Below are 22,069 nucleotides of genomic sequence, written 5' to 3'. Positions count from 1 at the left end.
TCCTCCAGTAGCGACAGCAGGATGATCAGTTCTCCCAGCTCAAGGCAGGGCTTTTCCTAGGAAAAGGCTCCCTGGTGAATAAGATGTCCACTCTCCTCCATTACTGTCATCACTAACACTGACCTGGGATGCTGCAATTTTCACCCCAGTGGTCCTCAGCCTGCTCAGAGGTAGGATGCTCCAAGTGCCCTCTGCACAAGGTGAGGATATTCCCAGTGGAGCTGTACTGCTGGGGAAATTGATGCACCAAGCAAGGCTTATCCAGCATCGGCTGCAGCACAGTGAGCCCAGGAGTCTCAAGAGCAGGCCAAGCACTGCACCCACTGCCTCCCTGATCAAAGGGGAGACACTCCCTCCTGGGGAAATGTAAACCCTGGCATAGCTGCAGCAAAGCTTTGGCTCCTGCTTCCTTGGTCTGAGCTCTTCCCGCTCCCCGTAGGGCGGCCAGCACGGGGCTGGCGGCAGCGCACACTGAGCCCCACGGCCTCTGACCACAGCAGACCAGAAGCCCGGGAGCCTCCAGGAGGCCAGTCCCAAGGGGCTGACGTCAACCCCGGTCCTTGAAGCTCTGGGGCCGTCGGGGAGCTGTTTCTGGTTTCAGCACATGGTGTCCCCGTGCTGAGGCACAGCCGGCCTGCTTTCCTCATTCATGGCTGGCTCCCTGGGAGGAATCCGTGGGGCTGGGAAAGGTCACCCTGGCTGAACTAACCACCCTTGGATGGGACTCACTGGGCAAGGGACAGCTTACAGCAGGCAGGCAGGGAAATGGAGCAGTAGCTTTTGGTCCCTCGTGTCTGTTCATTCTCCTAAATTCTTCTTGAGTGAGAGCCAAGAGTAGGGCCTTGGCAGGGTTTTGGAAGGGAACAAGGGGAGGAAATGAAGACAGACAGCCACCAGGAACAAACAAAGGTTCAGCACAGGAGGGAAGCGGAAGGGCACAGATGTGACCATGGACCTTCCTGCCTGCACTCTCACTCTGGCTAGCTTGCTCTCCCCTGGCTGCTTGCCCCAAGCTAACTTGGCTTGGGAACCCTGGAACAGAGCTGGGAAGTGCAGGACACTGCTTACCATCCTGCTCTTGAGCCACTCATGCAGCCAAATCAAAGCTCTTTCTTAAGGGAGTACCCAACTGCTCCTCAGTGTATGATGCCTTGGGCTATCCCTTGCCCACTCTCCTTGTTGGCTCACCTGGTCTGCATTCCTGGCTCTTATGGGAGCAGGGTGACAATTGCTGGCGCTGGCAGGGAATGACAGGCAAGCATATTTCGGACTCAGCTGCCTCCTCAGGGGCTGTGGCAAAGCGTTGTAGTGAAACAGAACCCCACCCTGCCAGCCCACATTTCTGTGGTGGGCAGATGTTGATCCAGCCTTGCCCCCCTTCTCTCCCCTGCACTGACACCCCGACAAATGGGGCCTCGGCTGCGAAGCAGTATCACTTACAGGGAGTGTGTGTCGGGCCTGGGAGGAGGGGGCATTTAAATGAACAGCTGGGGGTTTTTGTTGTCCCTTTCCCTGGAGTTGTTCCTGTCGTTTGGGCTGGTGGCAGGTCCACGCTGGGGAAGCTGAGCAGTCCAGGCTGCTCCGGGAGAAAGGGCTGAGTGGTGTCCCAGAGCAGGAAGGATCCCAAGGAGGGTAAGAGTGACCAGGGCAAGAGGTGGGAAGGAGCCCCCTCCAGTGCATCTCCCTCGAGCCTGCCCCAAGCAGCCCCCCGCTCTCAGGGGGGTGAGGACCCCTCCAACATCCCGCTCAGCTCGGACGTTCCAAAACGTGAGGAGCCGCCGAGCACCCCGCTCCTGCAGGTCAGCCGGGGTGTGACGCCGTGCTCGCAGGCTCGGGGGCAGCATGCCCGCCCCGCCGCTGGCCGCCCCGCTGCTGCGCGCCCTGCTCGCCCGCCTGCTGCCGCTGGCCCGCCGGCGCCTGCTGCCGCCGCTCCGCCGCCTGGGGCGCCGGCTGCGCTCCCGGGAGAGCCGCCAGGCCCTGCTCACCTGCCTGCTCTGCCTCCTCAACCTGCGCAAGAAGGCGGACGACTGAAGCCGGCCGGCCACGGGCAGGGACGGGACGGGACGGACCCGGCAAGGCAGAACAGGGCGCGGCGACTCCTCCTGCCTGCCCGGCCCGCCGCGGGAGGAGGGACCGGGCAGGGGAGGGGACGCGCCCCGGCGGGGGCGGAGGGCCCGCCCAGGCAGCCGAGGCCGGACGGCCGCCCGCGTCTCGCCGCTCCGGCCATGGTTGCTGGGCCGCCCCCCGCCCCGCTGCCTCCCGCCGCGGGGCCGCCCCGCCGCTGAGCGCCCCCGCCCGCCCCGGGGAAGGAGCCGGCGCTGCCCGGGCGATCTCCATCACCCGCTCTCCCGGGCGGCGGGGGCCCCGCACCGCCGCCTCAGCCCACGGTGCCCGGGCCGGGACCGCCACTGCCCGCAACGGGCAGCGGGGAGGGCGAGGATGTCGGGCAGCACGGCGAGGAAGGTGCAGCCCTTCACCATCAGCACCAGGCTCTCGCTGCCCAAATGTGCCGCGGACTTTCCCGGAGACGCCTGCCCCGGCATCGCCCTCGCCTCCGCGCTGGACAGCCACCGCGGCCTCCGTCGCAGCATCAACGAGCGCATCTCCCTCTACCTGGCCCACGCCCGGGCCGGCCCCGCCGCCCCCGCGGGGCAGCCCCGCAGCCCCAGCCCCGGTGAGGACGGGGGCACCGACGAGGACCGGCTGAACCGCAACTCCCTAGCCCGTTCCATTAAGAAGATCACGTTGTCCAACTGGTACGGGGACGCTGGCACGGGAGAGACAGGGGGACCCGGGAACCCTGCCCGCGCCGGCGGCGAGAGGAACCACAACAACAACAACAGCAGGACAGGGAAAGCTCAGTTCAAGGTAAGCGATCCCGGTACCCCGTGCCCTGCTCTCTCCCCGTCTTCCGTGCCGTTCCCCATTCCTCGCTGCCAAGGGATGGGTAGGTCCTGGGGAGGCTGCGCCCATCCCTGTTGCCTTGTCCCCGTGCCGTCCAGGCAACACTCGCTGCAGGGCTCCTGTGGTAGTTGTTCTTCCTCCCATGTGCCCCCCCGCACGTCTCTGTACCACCGGGCTGGAGGGCAGGAAGTCTTGGCGGGTGAGCGGAGATGAGCTTTCCCCGGGGCTAAGATGAGCCAGAAAAGCCCTGCCCCAGAGCCTGGCTATGGAGGGCTCAGCTTTCGGGGTGCCTGTGATGGTGCCGTTGTGTGCGGGGAGCTGGGAACTCACCTCCTCGTTCACCAGAGGGGAAACGGAGGCTGGGAGAAGGGAAGTGACTCATGAAGGGCCACACAGCCAGGCAAAGCTGGGACAAGGCTAGGAGCAGGACCCAGGGCTCTCGGCATCCCCCCCTTCCCCCCCCCCCACCCTGCCAAGTCTGAGCGCTAGCAGGCGCAGAGGTACGAATTCAACAGTGCCAGAGCCCGGGAGACCCCCTGTGGGGGTGGGATGGGGCGGAAGGCATCTCGGAGACGTCGCAGTTTCTGGCAAGAGCAGGCAGGAACTCCTTGGGATTTAACCCTGACCTGCAACAGCTGGTTTCCCGGCAGGATAGTGCTAGGGAGAACCGCACAGTCCACTGCCAAAACCCTCATCTTCATTGCCAATAAAGGCCAGGCACAGCCTCGCAAGAGGTGCCGCTTCCTCCGGCACGCAAGCAGCTCCTCCGCTGGGCGGCCGGAGTCTGCGCAGCCCAAAGGGCATCGGCATGAGGGCTCCCCTCTTTCATATAAGGTAGGGACACGTGCTGGGCACGGTGGTGTGCGACTCTCAGGAGGCTGCCAGGATCGGCCCCTCCTCCCTGTCCAGCATGAGCGTGTGGAGCTGAAAGAGGTGGGCAGGCTGCAAGATGGAGCTTTGGGAGGGAAAGAGGGAGCTGGGGGGCCAGGGAAAACACGTGGGATGGCATCTGGAGGAGAGAAGGGACACTGTGTCCCACACAGAGCACGGTACTACTTTCCCAAGCATGCCCCGCAGTCCTTGGATTTGCCCTTCGCTCCTGCCCCGCAGGAATGAGGGCTCCTCCGGGATGAGCACAGTGCTGCCTAGGAGGGTCTGGCCCCGCTCTTCTTGTTCGTGGGAAGTCACTGGCGCCTATTCTATGGGAATGCGGCAAGCATATGTGCCGTGTTAATTTTGCTTCTAGCGGGGGAAAGAAGTGTTTGCAGGGGCGGCAGCTGAGGCTGCTGCACTCGTTTCACATGTGGCTTTGCTCATGTCATGAAGCTTGGGGTCCTGCTGGGGGGCGTTTAGCACAGCACCTCATGGATGCCACAGCAGGCACAACTCCTTCTCCCAGACTTCGCTTGCTGAGGGAGTTTGTTGTTTTGCCGGGTCGAGGACCCAGCTCTAGCCAGAGGGACTGAGGAGGGGGGGCAGTCCCGGTGGAGCAGCTCTGCGGGAAGGATGAAGTCATCGTTGTGCTGGCAGCCCTGTTTTCCTGCGGCTGACGGATCGTGAGACAGGGACTTTAAATAAAGCTCCCGTGTCACCTGCAGGCTTGTCTCCCACGGCTGAGCCCTGGGGGCTGGCGTGAGACATTACTGCATAGAACTTTTTAGGGTCTTATGCCTCACAAGCACATCGCATTTAGCTCCCTATCATTCCCTAAATATGCATCCAAACCTCTCAGCCCCGTGGTCAGGCAAAGGGTTGCCTTCCCCTTCTAAAAGCATCCTGCTGAGTTCTCACTGTGCCTGCTGGGCTGTGATTCAGCCTTGTACCCTGCCTGTTCTTCCTGCTTGGGATGGGATGCTGTGGCATGTGGCAATGGTCTGACCTCTGCAGCCACCAGCCAGGCTTTGCAAGCCCCTGGAAAGGTCCAGTGGTGCTGTTCTCCAAGGGGCTGTTGGGCTGTTTGTAGGGCTCTGAGCCTTTTTGGTGGCAGCAGCTCTTGTGCTGGGGGCTGCCATTCATGTCAGGACTCTTCTGCAGTCCTGCAGAGATGGTGGGAAGCCATGTTCTGTGGAGGGAGGGAGTTCTGACTTGTCTAGGTTCATTTCCCTTGGACAGTGTCCTCAGTTTGGAGTGGCCTGAGCAGAGGTAGGCTGGCTCTGGCTGATCCAGCACCCCATTTGCGGTGGTCTAGGAGGAGGAGTTGTCAGGGCAGCACACATTGTCCACCACCCTGTTTCTGTTGCCCTGTGCCTGCTTAGATGGCTGTTACAGAGACAGCAAGGTGGCCCCAGAAAGGGAGTGGAATGAGGTCCCTAAATCAGGCTGTTATATCCAACAGCCCAAGAAAAGATCCATCTGTAGAGGATGAGGCTTAATGCCCTTGGGCATGATCCAAACAATCCCACGCACCTCTCCTCCTGGGGCTGTGCTGCATCAAGGATAAGGTAATGTGGAGTTCATCCTGGACATCCTCTCTGTGCCTGGCCGCAGTTCCTGGACTTCCTTCCTCCTGCCTCTCCTGCTTCCACCCTCACCCCTGACCTTTGGAAGCCCTTCTCTGCAAGCCAGCTGCCCCCTTAACTTGTCTCCCAGCTAGGCTGAGATCAGGGATCAGCAGCTGAGAAGATTCAGGTTGATGATGTTGGAGTTAATGTCATCCTGTGCCTCCCTGCCTCTGCCCTACTGTCCTGGAGGAGGGAAAGGAAGCCTCACTCTGGGCATCCTTAGATGACCAGGGACCAGTGGTGATCACTAAATGGGTTTCTGCTGGCTTTGGAGTCAATTCAAGGAGAGAAAAGGGTATGGGGGGTACTGGGAGCTAAAATGGAGAAGGTATTGAGCAAAGCTGGTGTAGGAGCTCTTGCCACTTGCTGAGCATGTGGTGGGAGCTGTGGATGCTGTTCGGAGGAGTCTAGCCTCGGTGCGTAAGGGGGGATGGCAAGAGCCCAGCCAAGCAGTGTCTGGGTGCTGCCACAGCCACCTCCATCCCTCAGCAGGGAGAGGTGAGTGAATGCTCCTCTGTCTCTTTGGCTGCTGGGACAGTTGAGCACTACCAGGCTCACAGCTGTGCCTTCCTGCCTCTAGGTCTTCCTCAGGAAGGATGTGGATGCAGAGGACAAGCAGCAGGAGCCTGGGAGTGTTCAGGCCAGTGTGCTCTGCTCTCCGGTGGACAGATGTTCTCCCTTCTATGTGGTATGTCCCCCTGCCCTCAGCATTAGGTGGGCCTGATGTGCAGCTTGGAGCTGAGCAATGAGGCTGCTCGCAGCCTCAGGTGTGGATGGAGCCTTGCCTCTTTCAGAGAGTGTGGGAACAAGCTGGGCATGATGGGGCAAGGGATCAGCCCCCTGCGCAGCACCCAGAGGTTTTATTGATTCCAAGGGAGCCAGATTATGGGCTCCTCCAGCCCTGGCTGAGTCAAGAGACTAAAGATCACAGAGTCACAGGAGGGCCTGAGAATCTGTGTTGCTATTAAAAAAAAAAAAAAGAAAAGACAGAGGATTTCTGTAGTTCTTGTGGTTAAGTAGAACAGGCACTGGAAAGTGAGTCCCATGCTGTCAGCAGGGCAGCACATGCCAGAGTGCTTAGAGAGCCTGAAATAGTTGCCTGCACCCCACTGCTCCACAGGCTCCTGGAAAATTGTTCCCTGGTGGGCTCAGGGGCAGCTAGGACTCTGTGGGTAGCTCACACCCAGTTCTCTCTAGGAGGAAGGGGTGTCCCAGGCTGGCCCCAGAGCAATTTCTGCCTGCTGAGAGGAGGCAGCAAGCCCTGCACCTTTGGGTTCCTCCTGAAAATACTCAGTTTCCTGTTTGCCACCAGTTAGTATGCAGTTAGATCCCCATCCCTGGGCAGAAGGGTGGGAAGTAACTGCCCGGGTGATGGTGCTGTCCCCTGGGCTGCATGCAGCTGGGCCCAGGGCTGAGTTTGGAGAAAGGCCAGCACTTTCATTGGCTGGCCTTTGCTGTCACCCCTGGCAGAGCTGGAACCCTGACAGAGGGTTTTGTCAGCGTCTACTGCCCACAAGGCTGAGTCCCAAGGGAGATGCTGCACTCTCCACTCCCTCCAACCACTCACTGGGGATGGGGGTCTTGGGTGCCACCAAAAGAGTGGTGGGGCTTACCAGGAACCTGCCCCATGGCCCCTCCATCCCATCCCCTGGCAGTGTCCCCCTGGGTGACACCAAATGGATGCTACAGACGTGAATGCTCCTCACAGGGATGCACATCCTCAGGCTGGAGGGGCAGCAAGCCCTCTATCCATCTCCAGTGTGGGTGCTGGGACCGGCCCAGGTGCTGGGTGCCCTCCCAACAGCCTGGAACGACCCAGGGAGTGACCCACTTGAGGGACAAGCCAGCAACCCCCTGCTGGCATTGCAAAAGTCACCAGTGTGGCCTTGGTAGAGGGAAGTGGTACCTCGGTGTGCTGGAGGAGAGCCCCAAATACATCAGTGAAGGAGTGGAATCAAGAATAAGGCATGCTGACCTACTTCATTTGGGTTTCTGAAATGCTCCTGGGAGGTGATGGGGAGGGCTCCCTGGGGCACCACACTGACACCCCCACCCCACCTCTGCTCCCCCCAGCTGGCAGGATCCCCAGTGTCATCACCCCAGAAAGAGAGCCCTAAGGGCAAGGAGTCTGCTGCAGCACCAAGATGCAGCGGGAGAAGCGGCGTGGGAGCAGGCCCTCTCCTCGACCTGAGTCCTCTGATAGCCCAGTTCAACCGGGAGATGCTGCAGGTAGGGGCAGCTGGGGCACTCACCCGAGGGGCTGCACAGGAAGTGGGCTGGAGGGCCACCAGCGGCGGCCTTTCATGGGAGCTGTGGGGTGGGGTGCGCAGCAGGGAGGGTTGAACTCCCAGCCCAGCAAAGCCATGGTTGTGGCATGAGATCATGTTTGGCTGCCTCTCCCTGGCTGTCAGCCCCAGGGAGAGGGGGTCAGCCCACACCAGGGCCCTGCTTCCTCTCCATGTGCGCATGCTCCTCCCATCCCCCACCCTCCTCCTCCTCCTCTCAGACCCTGTCCCTCCCCAGCAGCATGGGAACCGAGATGGTGGGAGGGCTGCTTCCATGTCATGGTGGGAAGAATGCGTGGATGTTTGCACTGGGAAGCAGGGTGCAGCGAGGAGAGATGCTTTGTGCAGGGATGTGCTGTGCCGACTGGCCTGCTTGGGCAGGCCCAGCTTCTCCTGCTGGGCTGAGGCAGATGCTGGAAAGGAGTGAGGTGCTGCACACCTGCACACCCCCGTTGCCACAGATGCTGTTCTGAGTGCCTGTGCTGGCCACCTGCTGATTCCCGGAGCAAATGGGTTGTCAGCTGAACGGGTGCGCTCCAGTCCCTGTCACAGCTCCGGGAACGTTTGGGCTTGGGTCCCCAAAGCCTTGAGATGCTCTGGTGGAGGCGCCCAGCCATGTGGCTCTTTGTATGTTGCAGGCAGAGGGCTGGGTGCGAGGCAAGCTGCGAGACCTGAAGGATGGCTGTGACCTCCAGGACTGGGAGGAGGTGGCTCAGACCTTGCAGCGGGACATGAAGGATTTCGAGAACACGCTGATAAAGCTCAATCAGGTGAGGCCAGGTATGGCATGGAGTGGCATGGCTCCCGTTACCCACAGCACCTGTGTCCCTGGGTTCTCTGCAGCAGAGGGTCCCTGGGAACCCCTGGTGCTGAGTGGGTCCCTTGGCCCCACAGATGGGCGAGCAGCTGATGTGGAGGGCAAGCCCCAGTGCTGAGGCAGTGCGGAGGCAGCTGCTGGCCCTGCAGGACCAGTGGCAGCTCCTGAAGCAGACGGCTGCCAGCCAGAGCAAAGCCCTGGGGGGGCTGCGGAGTCTGCAGGACTTTAACAGGAAAGCCGAGCAGCTGGAGGCGTGGATCAAGCACAAGGTTTGGGGGGTGGGAAGCATGGTCTGGGGAAGGGGACAGCCTGCCTGTCTCCCCATCTTCTCACACCCTTGCCTCGCCCAGGAGGAGAAGCCCTCTCTGGCAGCCCTCCTGCAGGAAAGCCCGGACAAGATCCAGCTCACCCGTCGCATCCTTGACTTGAAGCAGGTGAGAGGCTGCTGGGGGGCTGCTGGCGTGTCAGGGACACCAACCACCTTGAGGCTGGGGCATGGCATAGGTCCCTGAGGAAGGATGCTGATGTCTTTCCTCTCTGCTTGGGCCAGGAGGAGCAGCAGTTCCAGAATCTTCATAAGGAGCTGAACAGCCTGGCCCAGAAGCTGGAGAAACAAGGCAGAAGTGAGAGCAGAAACATCTCAGCCCGGCGCAAGCACCTCAATAAAACGTGAGTGGAGGACACATGGGCTGAGCAGGGCTGAGCTGGGCACCAGGACCTGACTGACTGGGAAGCAGGACCCTCCAGACTTCCTGGCCTAGCTCTGCACAGCTCCCCAAACAGGCACAGACTGCCATTCACCTTTCCCCTTCCACCTGCTCAGGTGGCTGCGGCTGCAGGGGACCCTGAAGGAGCACCACGAGGCTCTGCAGCTGGCCTTGGAGGTGGCCTCCTTCCTCCAGCAGGCAGATATCCTGCTCGAGGCCATCCATGCAAAGGTATTTGCACTGGAGCCAGGTTCACCATGGTATGCGGGGCTGTTGCATGGCCTGAATGAAACTTGGTGGGCAGCACCTTGCTCTTGTCCCCTGCATGGGGACAAGGTCTCCTGTGGTCCTGGAACTCTCAGCCTGGGGTTTGGGGAGAGAACCAGGGCGTGGAGAAAGAGAGCCAGGTTGGCAAGTGCAGCTTTGCACTGTTTCATTCTGCTGGAGCTGGGAGCAGGGCCTTATCCTCTTCCCACTGCTGACCGTGGCCTCTTCTTACAGCAGAGCAGCATCTGCAGTGCAGGGAAGCCTGGGGAGGGCAAGCCATGCCAGGATCGGGATGTCAGGGACATAGCCAGCCAGGTGATGGTGAGTGCAAGGCTCTTCCTTGTCCTCTGAGCCCTGGGGAGCATCCTGACAGAGGGGGAATGTGTGCCTTCCCAGGTCAGCTCTGCTGCCTGCAGGGCTGTGGGCTCTGTGGGCACCCCACAGCTGCGTGGGTGGCTGAGGCTGTGTGATGGACAGGGTAGTCTCCCCGGGGGCAGCAGAGGACTGGGATCAGCACTTGATGCCTCTTCTGCCCCCACAGGGCTGGTGATGCGTTATCATCACACAGTCGCCCCATGGCCATGGTGGTTTGTCCCTCATCAACCCTGTTTCCATCATGTCCCAGTTGCTCTCTCTTCTCCAGATGCTGGATGTGACTGTGTCCCAGCTCCTAAACCTGCAGCCCAGCCTGGCAGCCCGAGTCACCTCAAAGCACCGAGATGTAAAGGAGAGCTGGGCGCAGCTCCAGCAGGCACTGAGGTAGGGCATAGCTGGGCAGGAGCACCAGGGTCCCAGCCCTGACTTCCCAGCACTGGAGCCAGAAGCTTGGGAAAGACCTGGCTTAGCCCCTAGCAGGCTGTCTCTGGGGCACCAGCTCCACTCAAGGTCTCTCTTCATCCTCTGCTCCCTGGGCCTCCCTTGCCTTCCTTTCCCAGGGCAGAGAAGGCTCCAGCACGGGCAAGCAGTTCCCCAGGGGGCAAAGCTGCAGCTCCAAATGTTGAGCCTCGAAGAGATGATAGCAGTCATGGGGCTGTGGGGAAAGAAGCAGCCCCCAAATGGACAAGAGGACTCGGGAGCGTGGTAAGCACTGTCTTCCTCGAGGTGTCTTCAGCTCCTCTGCTTCGAGAAGACAAGGGAAAGGAGTTCAGGTGTTGGGCAAAGTCCAAGCCGAACACTCCTGGATCTGGTCCCGCCAGTTATGGGAGGTGATAAGTGCCAGGCCCGGGACAAAGCAGTGTATGCTTTGTGCTGGCCGAGGAGGAATGAGAACCTTTGTGCTGCAGGTACCAAAAGATGTGCTGGAGAAGATGGCAGAGCACAAGAAAGGAGAGGAGAGCAGCCCTGGCTCCCCAGCAGTGGGACAGCCCCCTCATGGAGGGGACAACAAAAGGTACTGGCTTGTGGAGGTAGCTGTGGGAGCGGGACAGTCAGAGGGGACAGGGATGGGGTTCCCCTGTGCAAGGGGGGAACCTTGCAGTCCTGACTGTCCCTTTCCTCTCTCTGCTGGAGGAGGAGAGAGGCAGAGGCTGAGTGGGGGATGCAGCAGCTGGAGGCCCAAGTGCAGGACGTCTGCCAGGTGATGAATGCGGTAATGTCTCCCCAGGAGTCCCCTTTGCTCCCTGCCCATCCAAGAGGAGACAGTGTTGGGGAAGGACTCACTTCCCTGACCCCCTCCTGCTGCTTGTGGGCATGTGTGCTTGTGCACACACCCCTGGTCTGGGCACTAACCCAGCATGTCTCCTGCTCCTCAGCAGACTCTGTCCCCACACAAGGAGAGTGTGAGTATGGGAGTCCCCCCATGTCCAGTGGCGAGCCTGGAGGCAGCACGGATGCAGAAAGAGCCCCTGGCCCCCAGCTCCAGTGCCAGGGCTGTGCTCCTGGTGAGCCTGCTTGGATGTGAGGTGGGGGATAGGACTCCAGGTGGGGCCCATCCTAACTGCCCTCCCTGCCTCCCAGGAGGGGCCAGCACAAGGAAGGCCTCCCGGGAGCCCTCAGGTGGAGGCCTTGCTGCGGGAACTGGGGCAGTTGTGGGAGGACCTGCAGAGGAAGCACCAGGAGAACGGTGTAGTGCTGCAAGAGATCGATAAGGTATGTGGAGGCAGGGCTGGGGTGGGCACAGGGCGTGCTCCAATGGCAGCAGCTTGCTGGGGATCACCAAGCGAAGCTGCCACCTGTGGGGCCTGGAGCTGCAACACTGGCACCGACATCTCTGGCTGGCCTTGCAGCTTGCACCCTTCTCCAACTGTGCTGCCAGTGCTGCCGGTGCCCCAGGTACCCACAGTGCGATGGCAGCATGGCTTCTGCCTCCTCTGGGTGGCTCAGAGCCAGGCTGATGGGTTCTCTGCTCTCCCTGAAGGCACTGAGGCTGGTGGGGGAGCTGGACCAGGCTGAGCGGTGGCTGCAAGCTGTGGCTGGATCGCTTGTGGAACCAGCCGCCATGAGAAGCCCAGTGGAGCTGCGCCAGGACCTGGAAGAGATGGGCCAGCTGGAGAAGCAGCTCCTGCTGTGCGGCCTCAAGCTGCAGGCACTGCGGGAGGAAGCAGCAGGCGAGTCGCCCACTGAGCACGAGGGAGCAAGGAAGATGCAGAGGAAAGTGGAGATGGTGGAGGACAAGTGAGTCCTGCGGGAAGGTGCCTCTTCTCTGGTCCCCAGGCTGGGTGGGGAGGAGGATGCTGTCCCTGAGGAGGTGCAGAGGCTGCCAGTACCTCTGATGGGCACCTCTCCCCACAGGTTGGCACACGTGCAGGCAGCCCTGCAGCGCCGGGCAGCAGATCTGCGGGACTCCTTGGTGCTGTCTGAGTTCCTGCAGGACCTGCAAGAAGAGGAAGCACGGAGCCAGCAGGGATCTGCAGCGGTGAGCAGCGCGGCCGGGCATCCCTTGGGATCACACAGCACCTGGGACTGGACCGAGGCTTGATCTGCAGTTGGCAAGGGGACCCTATTGGGTGCTCGCCTCCAGCCCAGCTGCCTGGGGTGTCACTCCCCATCTCTCTTACATCTGGTGTTTCTGCTGGCTTCAGCCAGGGAGCGGGCGTTGCGGCTCGCAGGGGTCTTTTCCCCTGCACTCAGCCCAGGCTGAGCAGCCTCCAAGCAGTGAGGACATGAGCCACCCCTTGGGAGAGCTGCAGGAGGCCGTGGAAATGCTGAATGATGCAGCGAAGGAGCGAGAGCGGGTCATGGAGGTGGCAGCGGAGACAGAGAGCCTGGAGCGTCTGGTAGGGGATGGAGGCAGGGGGCCTGGGGACGCAGCTGGGTGGTTCACCTACAGCTGGACATGCCAGCTAGTTGGGACAGGGCATGCACCTTGGCCATTCCCAGTGGGACACAGGGGCATTGGGATTCATGGGGACCAGTCTGTGAGAGGCTGGTGTCCTTGTCTCTCCTGTGGCTGGCACCTGCCCATTGCAGGTGCATGGCAGGGTGTCCCCAGGCTGGGGTGGGCTGGGGCTGTGTGGCAGGTGGTAGCACAGGGAGTTCCACCCTGGGGCTAATCTTCCTCTATGTCCCCTCCTGCCCATCCAGGTAGCAGAGGTATCCCCACAGCTGGAGGCCCTTCAGTGCAGAGCCAAGGCGCTGTCTCAAGACATTGCCCTAGCAGAGAATGGCTTCACCACAGTGAAGAGTGAGAAGGACCTCCAAGGGCTGCAGGGCTTGCTGAGCTGCCAGCAGGAAATGGAGGTGAGTCAGGGGAGCACAGCCAGGGAGGTGTCCCGACTGGCTGGGGCTGTCCCAGTGAGGCACTGGCCCCCCTCTGGGGGCCCAGGTGTTGTAAGCCTTGGCACACTGTGGCAGGCTGGGATGGAATTTTCCAGCAGAGCTGAGACCTGCCTGCTCTGCTCCCCTCTGATAGCATGGGCCAGGCAAGGGAACAGAGCTTGCATCAGCTCCCCTGTGCCACCACCCGGCTGCCAGCACCTCACTCATCTTCCCACTGGTGGGAAAGCGACTCATGCACGCAGGGCAGGGAAGCCAGGCAGTTCTGTGCTCTTCCCGTGCTCCCCATCAAGGCTAGCTCTGCCCGCTCTCTGCAGCCCATGTCCCAGCATCCTCCCCTCTGTCCCTTCGTGCCAGAATGCAGGGGAGCACAGCCTGGGTTCAGAGGGGTTGGATGCATCTCGAACCTTTCCTGCCTTCTGATCTTTAGCATGCAGTGTCGCAGACCCTGCAAGGGCAGCTGCAGGAGCTGGAGAGGGCGGCTGCCCGCTTGCAAGAGCTGTGCCCCACTCAGCAATGCCCCGTCAGCCAGGAGCTGCAGGAGACTCTGTGGGCCTGGGCAGGGCTGCGAGAGCTGCTGCAGGAGACCCGGCTCCGTGTGCAGCAGGCCAGCCGGCTGCGGCACTTCTTCAAGGATTATTTAGCCATGATGTAAGTGGCAGTGAGCTGTTGGGGTTGCTTGTGTGGTGGTTGAGGGGGAGCTGGTGAGAGCATGGCATTGGCAAGTATGTGGGCAGTGCTGGAGCTGCAACCAGGCGTGACCATGGGGAGACTGGAATGCAGGGTTGCACCACAGCTCTCTGTTGTGAGGCAGCCCCACAGCATCTTGTCCTGACCCAACAGCCTTGCTACAACCCCACTGAGCTGCTTCCAGCTATCCCTGAGCATGGGAATGGCTTCCCTGGGGCCTCCAGGGCTGAAGAAGGGTTGGGTCGTTCCTCAACCTGTCTTTCACGTGCTCACAGCTCCTGGACGGAGGACACACGAGCTCAGATTTTCTCTGAAAGCCCAAGCAGCTCCAGTGTCCCGGAGACTCCGTGTGAGGAACTGGAGAGGAGAATTGAAGAGAAGCTCAAGGAGTTTGAGGCACTAGCAGCAGCAGGGCAGCAGCTGGTGTCTGAGGAGCACTACCTGAGTGCAACAGTAAGGACAGGGAAAATAGGGTCGGGGGGAAATTCTCAGCACTCCCTGAAGTCCTCTGGGGATAGACCATGAAAGAAAGAGCAAAGGGTGGGTGCAGAGCCCCAGTAAGTGGGATAGGGACAGCTATGCCTCCCTGGGTCTGCTCAGGGCAGGAAGAAGTTTCACCCAGCAGTGGATCCTGACATCTGAGCTGCTGTGACTGTGACTGTATCCCACTCCCAAAAACCTCCTAACTTCTCTGTAGTGAGATATCCTGGTAGGGCCAGTGTCCCTGGGCCAGGGGTCCTTGCAGGCTGCCCAGCATCTCTCCTCCCCTCAGATAAAGGAGCGCTTGGAAGAGCTGCAGAGCATGCTGGGCTGGGTGCTGGTGCGCTGGCGAGCACAGAGGTATCAGCAGGATCTGGGGAGCAGACAGGAGGACAGGAGGGACCCAGAGAGCCCCTTGAGCATGTCCCCCACTGGTCAGGTGAGTACCCAGCCCTGTTGAGACTGTTGGGGAGAATGACCAGCCTTGAGGCTGAGGGTAGCAGATGCACTGGGTGGAGTGGGTGGTGCAGAAGTAGGGGAGGGATGTGTGCCAATACCTCTGGGAGTCTCTGGGGTTCAGGCAGGGCAAAGGGAAGGCTGTCCTGAGAAAATACCTGGCTCCAGCAGCCCTTCCTTCATGTTCCCTCTCTTGCCTTGCTCCCCAGGAGCAGCATGCTTCATGTGCTCCACCCCATCTGGAAAGCATCCACAGTCCAGCGAAGTTCATGCCTTGCTCTCTCCTCGAGCCTGTGCAAAGATTAGAGCCAAAGCTTCCAGGGAAAACAGCCATCTCCCCACCAGCATCAGGCCTCTCAGATGCCCCACCAGGAGTGGAGCAGAGCTGGGGGGAGCCCAGCAGCAAAACACCCCACGGTGCAGAACCCCCCAAGGAGGCTGCCACCTGGGATCCTGCCGAGACCTCCACGCTGCTGCTGCCACCGCGGGGCCCCTGTGGTCTTGGGGGGACAGTCAACCTCATCCTCAGCATTGGCAAGAAGGGCGAGAAGAAGAAGGCACAGCCGCTGGCCAGCAGCGAGCGGCCGGGGGAGGAGGCACTGCCGACGGTACGTGGGGGACGGTAGGTGGCTCTGGCAGAGCCACGGGCAAGCAGCCACACAGCCAGGGCCGCTCTCTGGAGCTGTGCCCCATGCAGACTGGGGGGCTGTGGGGTAACTCCCAAGCTGAGACCCCTCTAGGCTGTTTCTGAGTGAGCTGCTGGGACTGTGTCAGTCTGAGAGGGCCTTTGGCCGTGCTGATGCTGAGTGATGCCTTAGGGCTGAGGCTGGCTTGCGCCACCCACTTTGCCTGCGCTCTCCTGCTGCAGCTCCTTGCCCACTCTGTCCTCAACTCTCTGTGTGTCTCTCTCTCTGCCCTTGCTCAGCTCCCCGCCACTAAACCCTCAGGCTGTAAAACCTTTTGGAAGCGTTGCCAGGGGCTTTTAGGAAACACTTGGGGTAGTTTAAAGCGAAAAAGAAAGCCACCTCGCCAGCTGGTGGAAGAGGTAATGTTCCGGGGAAGGCTGCATGCTGGGCAGTGTGGCTGCATGGTGTGAACCTGCCTGCCACCAACTCTCCTGTCCATGCCACTGTTCTCTGTTGGCACTGGTCCAATGGGAGAGAGAAAACCCTTCTGGTGCTGTGGGGTCCAGAGTGTGGGTGCTGGGACAGGTGAGGAGGGGGCCTCAGGTAGGGCTTGCTGCAGTTTGGCCCTCCGTTTAAGTAGTTTCGGTAGCCATGGGAGGTATGGCTAGCTGGTGGCCAGTGGGAGAGCCTCCCTGCTCCATTGCTGGGGGACAGCAGCAGTTCCTTGTGTAGCCAGCTGAAGGGGCAAGGGTGGCTGGGGCTGTGTGAGGTGCATGTTTCGAGGGGGCGTGGGTCTCACTCCAGGTTGCTTGGCTTGTAACCCTGGGGCTGGGAGTCTGGTGATTTGTTGGGGCTTGCATCCCTTTGTTGCTCCAGAGCCTGTGCAAAAAGGTCTGTGTGTGAGGAGCCCCAGGGGCAGCCGGGCTCAGAAGCCCAAGGGAGAGGGCAGGAGGACAGAGAGGCCAGAGGGCACTGAAGCAGGGTGAGGGGCTGCTGGGCTGCCAGGAGGGTTTTGGTAAAGGGCACCATCCAGCCAAATGGATGCAGGGGGACACTGCTTCAGCTCCTGCAGACTCTTGCAGCTGTGGAAGCCCAGGAGAGGGTCTGTGAGGAAGGGACAGGGAAGAGTCTGCACTCAACCCCTGCCCTTGCATTCATTGCTTTACTGCCTGGAGCATGCAGGGCTGGCAGGGGATGGACAGCAGTGACTGCTGTCTCAGTAGCCACCCAAAAGTGATGGCTTGGAGGTCAGCAGGGCCAGGGAAGAGCTGTATGGCAGAGTCACCCCCAGCTGTACCACACCTGGGGGACTCCATCATGGGCAGATTCCCTTGTCTGCCTCCACCCTGCCTGCACCATGGTGGGAGCAGCTCTCGGGGGACTGAGGTGAAGCCATGTTGCTCCCAGCACTGCACGTGCTGCTGGTGAGCATTTTTGTCTGCCTGCCCCTGCTGCTCCCTGCTTTCCCAGATGCAACATGGAAAGGGGGCAGTTGGAACAGGGTGGTGGAAGCTCCAGCGATGGGGATCACCCCTCTCTCCTTCTCTGTTTCCTCAGGTGCATGTGGAGGCCAGGAAAACCTGCACCGCAAAGCGGCCACCCGCTGTTGTCCGCCACCCTCCAGCAGCCAGCGGTGGGATGCCGGCTGTCTCCCACACCCTGCCTAAGGCCAGGGCTGGCTGTCTCTTCAACAGCCTGCAGCGGCGGGAGCAGGCCAGGGCAGAGCAGGCCCGGCTGCTGACTCTCCAGGGCATCATGGGTGACAGCTCCCTGCGGCCCACACCTGAGGAATGCCATGGCCCCAGCAACACATGGCCTCAGAAGTATGGTCGCAGGAAGGAGGGGCCAGGGACAGCTGCTGCTGGACCCCAGCTTGGGGAGCTGCTCCTCTATGTCAGGAACCCACTGGTGCAGGACATCGATGCTGAGTGTGGGGCAGCCCCCCAGAACCCCTGCCTGCCTAACCCAAAAATCACATGCCCCCGTCTTTCCCTGGGCTCTGTGCTCAGCCTGGAGCTGCCACGGGACGCAGTGGTCCTGGGGTGCCACCGAGGGGCCGTGGCACAGCAGCAGGAGGCAGAGGGGCAGGAGCAGAGGCAGGATCAAGGGGTGAGGCTGTGGAAGCCCACAGGCACACATGGAGTTGAATGGCAGCAAAATGGGCACAGTCCCCAGGGGCCCAGCAAGAGGCTGGGGACGTCCCCCAAGAGTGAGAAAGGAACGTGGTTTGAGGAGGTGAGCTTCAACCCCAGCTACAGCCAGCAAAGGGCACACTGTGCTGGGAAGGAGCATTGGAACCCGCAGTGCCCCAGCAGCACCAGTAAAGACCTCCTGGACTCGAGACCAAGCCGGCCGTCCCGTGTCGGTATGGGGGATGAGCTGTCCACCCGCTTTGGCCACAGTGACAGCCCCAGTGCCACTGGCAGGGCCAGGCATCACAAAGCCGCTTGGCTAGAGCTTGGATCATCCCCTGCCAGCATCCCAGGCAGGGCTGGAGCCATCCCTGGCCCTGCCTGTGCACAGCAGCCAGCCAGCAGCAGCCAGCCCAGAGGGTCCCCAGCTTCCCCTGCTGCCCTGACCCAGCTCTCTGTCTTTGAGTGGGCACTGGGGTCTTCAGAGCCCCAGAGCCCTGCACTGGGCACTAAGGAAGTCTGCCACCCTGCCCACAGGCAGTTTGAGGAAGAGGAGGAGGAGCTGCAGGCCATCTGGGATGGGGCCCACGAGCGACAGGCACAAAGCCCACCAGGAGGCAGCTGTGCCAGCCACCGGACGAGCAGCAGGGCAGGCAGCTTGCCCAGCCCCAGCACCACTGCTGGTGGGCCCCTCATCCTCTCATCAGCCAACAACGTGCTAGTGGCCAAATTCACCCTTCCCACCACTGCCCAGCTGCTCCACAGCCCGTCGGGAGAGAAGAGCCCCAGAGTGGAGCGCAGTGGCAGTGGCAGCCCCAGCAGGCTCAGGGTTTCCCCCCACATGGAGGAACTGGTGTCTGCAGCCCCCTTGGATGCCTCCAGCACCTGGAATCAGCGGAGTCACGGGCAAGAGGGGAGAGAGAGCAGCAAGGTGAGATCCACAGGCCAGGGACTCTCCCTCAGGGTCAGGTAGGGGGCTGGGGAACACCCGAGGCAGCAGCTGGGTTATTCACTCCAGCAAACATAACCTGTATTTGGGGACTCCCCAACTCCTGTGGCCCCTTTTCTTCAGCTGGTGGGGAAGGGCTAGGTGGGGTATTCGGGGTCCCTGCAGCACACACATTCCCTGCCAACCCATAGCCTTAGCAAGGCAGCACTTCACCTCTGAAGCTGACACACATCCCAGCCCCTGCCCAGGTGAGGAAGTTGTTCCTGATTGTCATCCCACTCCCACTTTGGCATCACACACCAGGGATGGGTCAGATAGACCCCATGTGCATGATGGAGGCTGAGCTGGCACTGCCAGCCCCAGAGAAGTTCTTGCTCACCCTCTGTGCCCTTGCAGGTCCTTCCTGGTAAAATGGAGTTTCAGATGATGGAGGGCACGCTGGAAAGGAAGCACGTATTGCAGGCAGGAGGGAGAAAGGTACAGACATGGCTGTGGGGCTCCTTTGGGACAGGGGTGCTGGGACATGGCGGAGGATGGAGGGAAGCCAGGGATGTTCCTGGAACTACCACGGCAGTGCTGCTGGCCATTCTGGAAGGGCAGAGCCTCAGAGGGGCTGAGTTGCATTTTGAGTGGCATGAGACCATCTGTCTTCTTACAAACCTGTTGGCATCACAGCTGTCCCCTGCTTGTATCCCACAGGCCAGCTGCCGGGCCTGGGGCCTCTTCCACGCCGTGCTGATGAGGCAGACACTATGCTTCTACCAGGACCGCAGGGACAGCCTCAAGGTGCGGTGGGGGAGACTGGGGGACATGGGAGGGGGCTGGCAGCAGCGTGATGGCTCTGGGCCCCATGGCCAGGAAGGCAGAGCTGTCCAACCCCACTGTTGCTCTTGCTTTCCCTTATGCTGCAGAGCTCCGTGGTGGCCCTTCCCCTGCACCTCTCCGGGGCGGTCTGCACCCCAGATGCCGAGTACACCAAGAAGACCAACTGCTTCAGGCTTCAGTGAGTTCCCAGTCCAGGGCAGTAGCCACAGCCCTCCCCAGTGTGGGCAGACATGTACCAACACCCCCAGGCAGGACCAGCTCAGTCCAGTGCTTAGATGAGGATTTCCTTCCTTCTTTCTCATCTGCTCTTCTTTTCTGGTCTGGTGGGGGCTGTGGCATCTGCACTCCACATCACTGCTGACCTGTTTTCTCCTCCTCTCCCTGCAGGCTGCAGGATGGTTCTGAATACCTCCTGAGGGCCCCCACCCAGCCCCTCATGAATGAATGGGTCTCAAAGCTGCAGCAAAACTCAGGTGAGCAGCCCTTGCTGGCAGAGCAGGGACCCAGCTCTATGTGGTTACCATGTTTGTTCAGCCCCTGCTGAGTCCTTTGATACAGAGGGGGGTCAGAAGAGAAGCAGCACAACATTGCCCTCTGATTTATGCATCCTCCTAGCCTGCCTTGGGAACAGTAGTTCTCTGCCAGGCAGGATTTGGAGGCTTTGTTTTCACACCACATACACAGCTATAAATCAGGAATAGCACAACTGACGTCAGTGGTGCCTCAGCAGCAAAAAGCCCGTGTCAGGAAAATTATAATTGTGCCTTGGTCTTCCTCCATATCCTCTGGGCCTAGAAATGCCTTGCTTGCCCTTGAGGCAAGGACACCTGTGATACTGAGGTCTTCCTGCTGCTGTATCCATACCTGAGGAGTTCAAGCTCTGTTCTGAGATCCTAGGCTGGTTGTCAGGACCAAGAGCAGGCACTAGAGCAGGAGGTTGGAGGATGCAGCCATGCAGCATGGGCACTGGGATCAGGGACTGGGTCTATGCAACAGTCCTGTATGGGACATCCAGCAGGATGTTTGCTGTGCCCCCAGGTTTCCCTGAAGTGGATTACTTCCAGGCGGCAGCACAGCATGTCGAGGGCACTGCTGGTACTGGCAGGTGAGTAGCCAGGAGCTGGCCAGCTGGGTCTTGTTATGACTCTCTCCCACATTTGCCAGTGTGTGCTGCTCCAGCAGGACATTGGTGGCCAGTCTGGTTAGCAAAATCTCTGCTACTTTCAGTTTCAGCAAGGTCTCCAGCCCTGGGAGCTCCCACCTCCAGGGACATCACCAGGTGACGACCACCAAGAGCCAGGAGGTTGTGGTGTTACCCTGCACAAGCACACTACTGCCGCGGCCTCTGGGCAGCCAGGATGGCCAGGTCGATGGGACTGTGGAAGCAGCAGGTGACTTTTCTGTCTGGTTGGGTTGCCACTGTCCCCCAGCTTCTGTTCCTAGCCCAAAGAGGTACATGGCAGACAGCTGGGGGGGGCTGAAGGCTGTCAGTCAGCCTTGAACTTGGTGGTATCTGGGCTAGGAGTCTCAGGGCTTGGGGAAAGGAACATTTACTTCACTTCCTGGGTTACTGAGATAGTCATACATTTCCCTCTTCTCTTTGGGGCTGACACAGGGATGTCCTGTGGTGGCCTTGCCTTGTGACATGTGTCCATTCTGCTTCAGAGAATGCTCAGGGGACTGGGCACAAGGAGCAGCAGTGGTCACCCAGGGGGTCCCCCGGGCTGTGGGACAACATCTGCCCAGAAGACGACTATGGGCTCGTGGCCAACAAGAGGAGGTCCTACTCCTTCACCTCAGGTACAGTGCTGATTTTGCTGTCATCGCCAGGAGGTGGCACCACTGCCTCTGTCCCCACAGACAGCCGAGGACAGATGCGATGCTGCTCCAGCACGCACCTGGTCCTACATACCTGTGCCCTTGGCTGCAGCCCCCATTTGGGGAGGGCCCTAGAGGGTTGCCAGTGCCTGCTGGCACCCTACCCCTACCACTGACTGCTCCTTCTTGCAGCCACCTACCAGAAGATCACCCCGCTGGCCGTGCCCAAGGAGCCCGTGGAGGCTGGGAGCAGCTACTCTGTCACACTGTACATAGGGGAGCAGGTGACAGCCATGCCCCGGGCACGCTGCCACTCCTTTGTGGCCCGAACAGGGAGCCCCCGGGACACACTTGGGGAGAAGACCACCAGCCCACCTCGCACCAAGAACAAATCTGTCTTCAAGAAGTTCTTTGGGAAGAAAGAGTGAGCCCCAGACAAAGGGGGAAAATGCCCTAACCTGCCTCTTATCCTCCTCTCGGGCCATTCTGGCATAGTCTCTACTCCCAGCACCAGTTCACAGCTCGCTGCCTCCCCAGGGGCAAAAGGCTGTGCCAAATGGCTTTAGCCGGCCCCGGGGCTGCCCTGTGCCCCAGCCACTGCAGCCCCCAGCCTCAGCCTGGTGCTGAGCACCCCTCCTTCCCAGTGCTCTCCCTGGGTGCTGCTGGCTCCCCAGGCATCCTGATGACACACAGCACAAGCAGAGGGGGGTGAATGATGGTTTTTATTAAAAAATAAATAGATGTTTAGTCTGGGAGCCTTTTTGTCCAGCAGCACCCGTTGGCACAGGAGGAAAGGAGCTCTCTGCAAGGTGGTCCTTGCTAAGGAGTCAGGGAGCTTCAGATGAGGAGGGGCCTGCAGTGAGGTTCAGTCCTGCTTGGGGGGAAGCCTGAGCCGTTT

At 60.6% G+C, this 22,069-nt stretch overlaps 1 protein-coding gene across 7 annotated transcripts; it reads left to right on the top strand.

The window, feature by feature from the left end:
• Positions 1 to 2,182: 2,182 nt before the first annotated feature.
• Positions 2,183 to 21,912, top strand: LOC309586009 (uncharacterized protein). 7 transcript variants are annotated; one of them, XM_082302523.1, is made up of 32 exons: positions 2,183 to 2,868; positions 5,986 to 6,093; positions 7,479 to 7,634; positions 8,329 to 8,460; positions 8,585 to 8,776; positions 8,858 to 8,941; positions 9,058 to 9,176; positions 9,331 to 9,445; positions 9,719 to 9,802; positions 10,125 to 10,240; positions 10,417 to 10,561; positions 10,765 to 10,871; positions 10,991 to 11,069; positions 11,233 to 11,361; positions 11,438 to 11,569; positions 11,838 to 12,094; positions 12,212 to 12,335; positions 12,502 to 12,696; positions 13,004 to 13,159; positions 13,626 to 13,846; positions 14,161 to 14,338; positions 14,658 to 14,804; positions 15,031 to 15,429; positions 17,005 to 18,510; positions 18,925 to 19,005; positions 19,228 to 19,314; positions 19,440 to 19,531; positions 19,741 to 19,826; positions 20,392 to 20,458; positions 20,581 to 20,744; positions 21,019 to 21,153; positions 21,364 to 21,912. In XM_082302523.1, the coding sequence occupies exons 1-32, from the start codon at positions 2,440 to 2,442 to the stop codon at positions 21,597 to 21,599; spliced, it is 6,258 nt and encodes a 2,085-aa protein (XP_082158649.1). In that variant the 5' UTR covers positions 2,183 to 2,439; the 3' UTR covers positions 21,600 to 21,912. The 7 variants fall into 7 exon arrangements, with proteins under 7 accessions (XP_082158649.1, XP_082158653.1, XP_082158651.1 ...); XM_082302527.1 differs by having other exon boundaries at positions 9,716 to 9,802; positions 10,994 to 11,057; positions 11,236 to 11,361; XM_082302525.1 differs by having other exon boundaries at positions 9,716 to 9,802; positions 10,994 to 11,069; positions 11,236 to 11,361.
• Positions 21,913 to 22,069: the final 157 nt, after the last annotated feature.

Source organism: Coloeus monedula (genome assembly GCF_965178545.1).
Source record: "Coloeus monedula genome assembly, chromosome: 2".
In the NCBI taxonomy this organism is placed as follows: Eukaryota; Metazoa; Chordata; class Aves; order Passeriformes; family Corvidae; genus Coloeus; species Coloeus monedula.
This window is presented reverse-complemented; position numbering and strand designations above follow the sequence as displayed.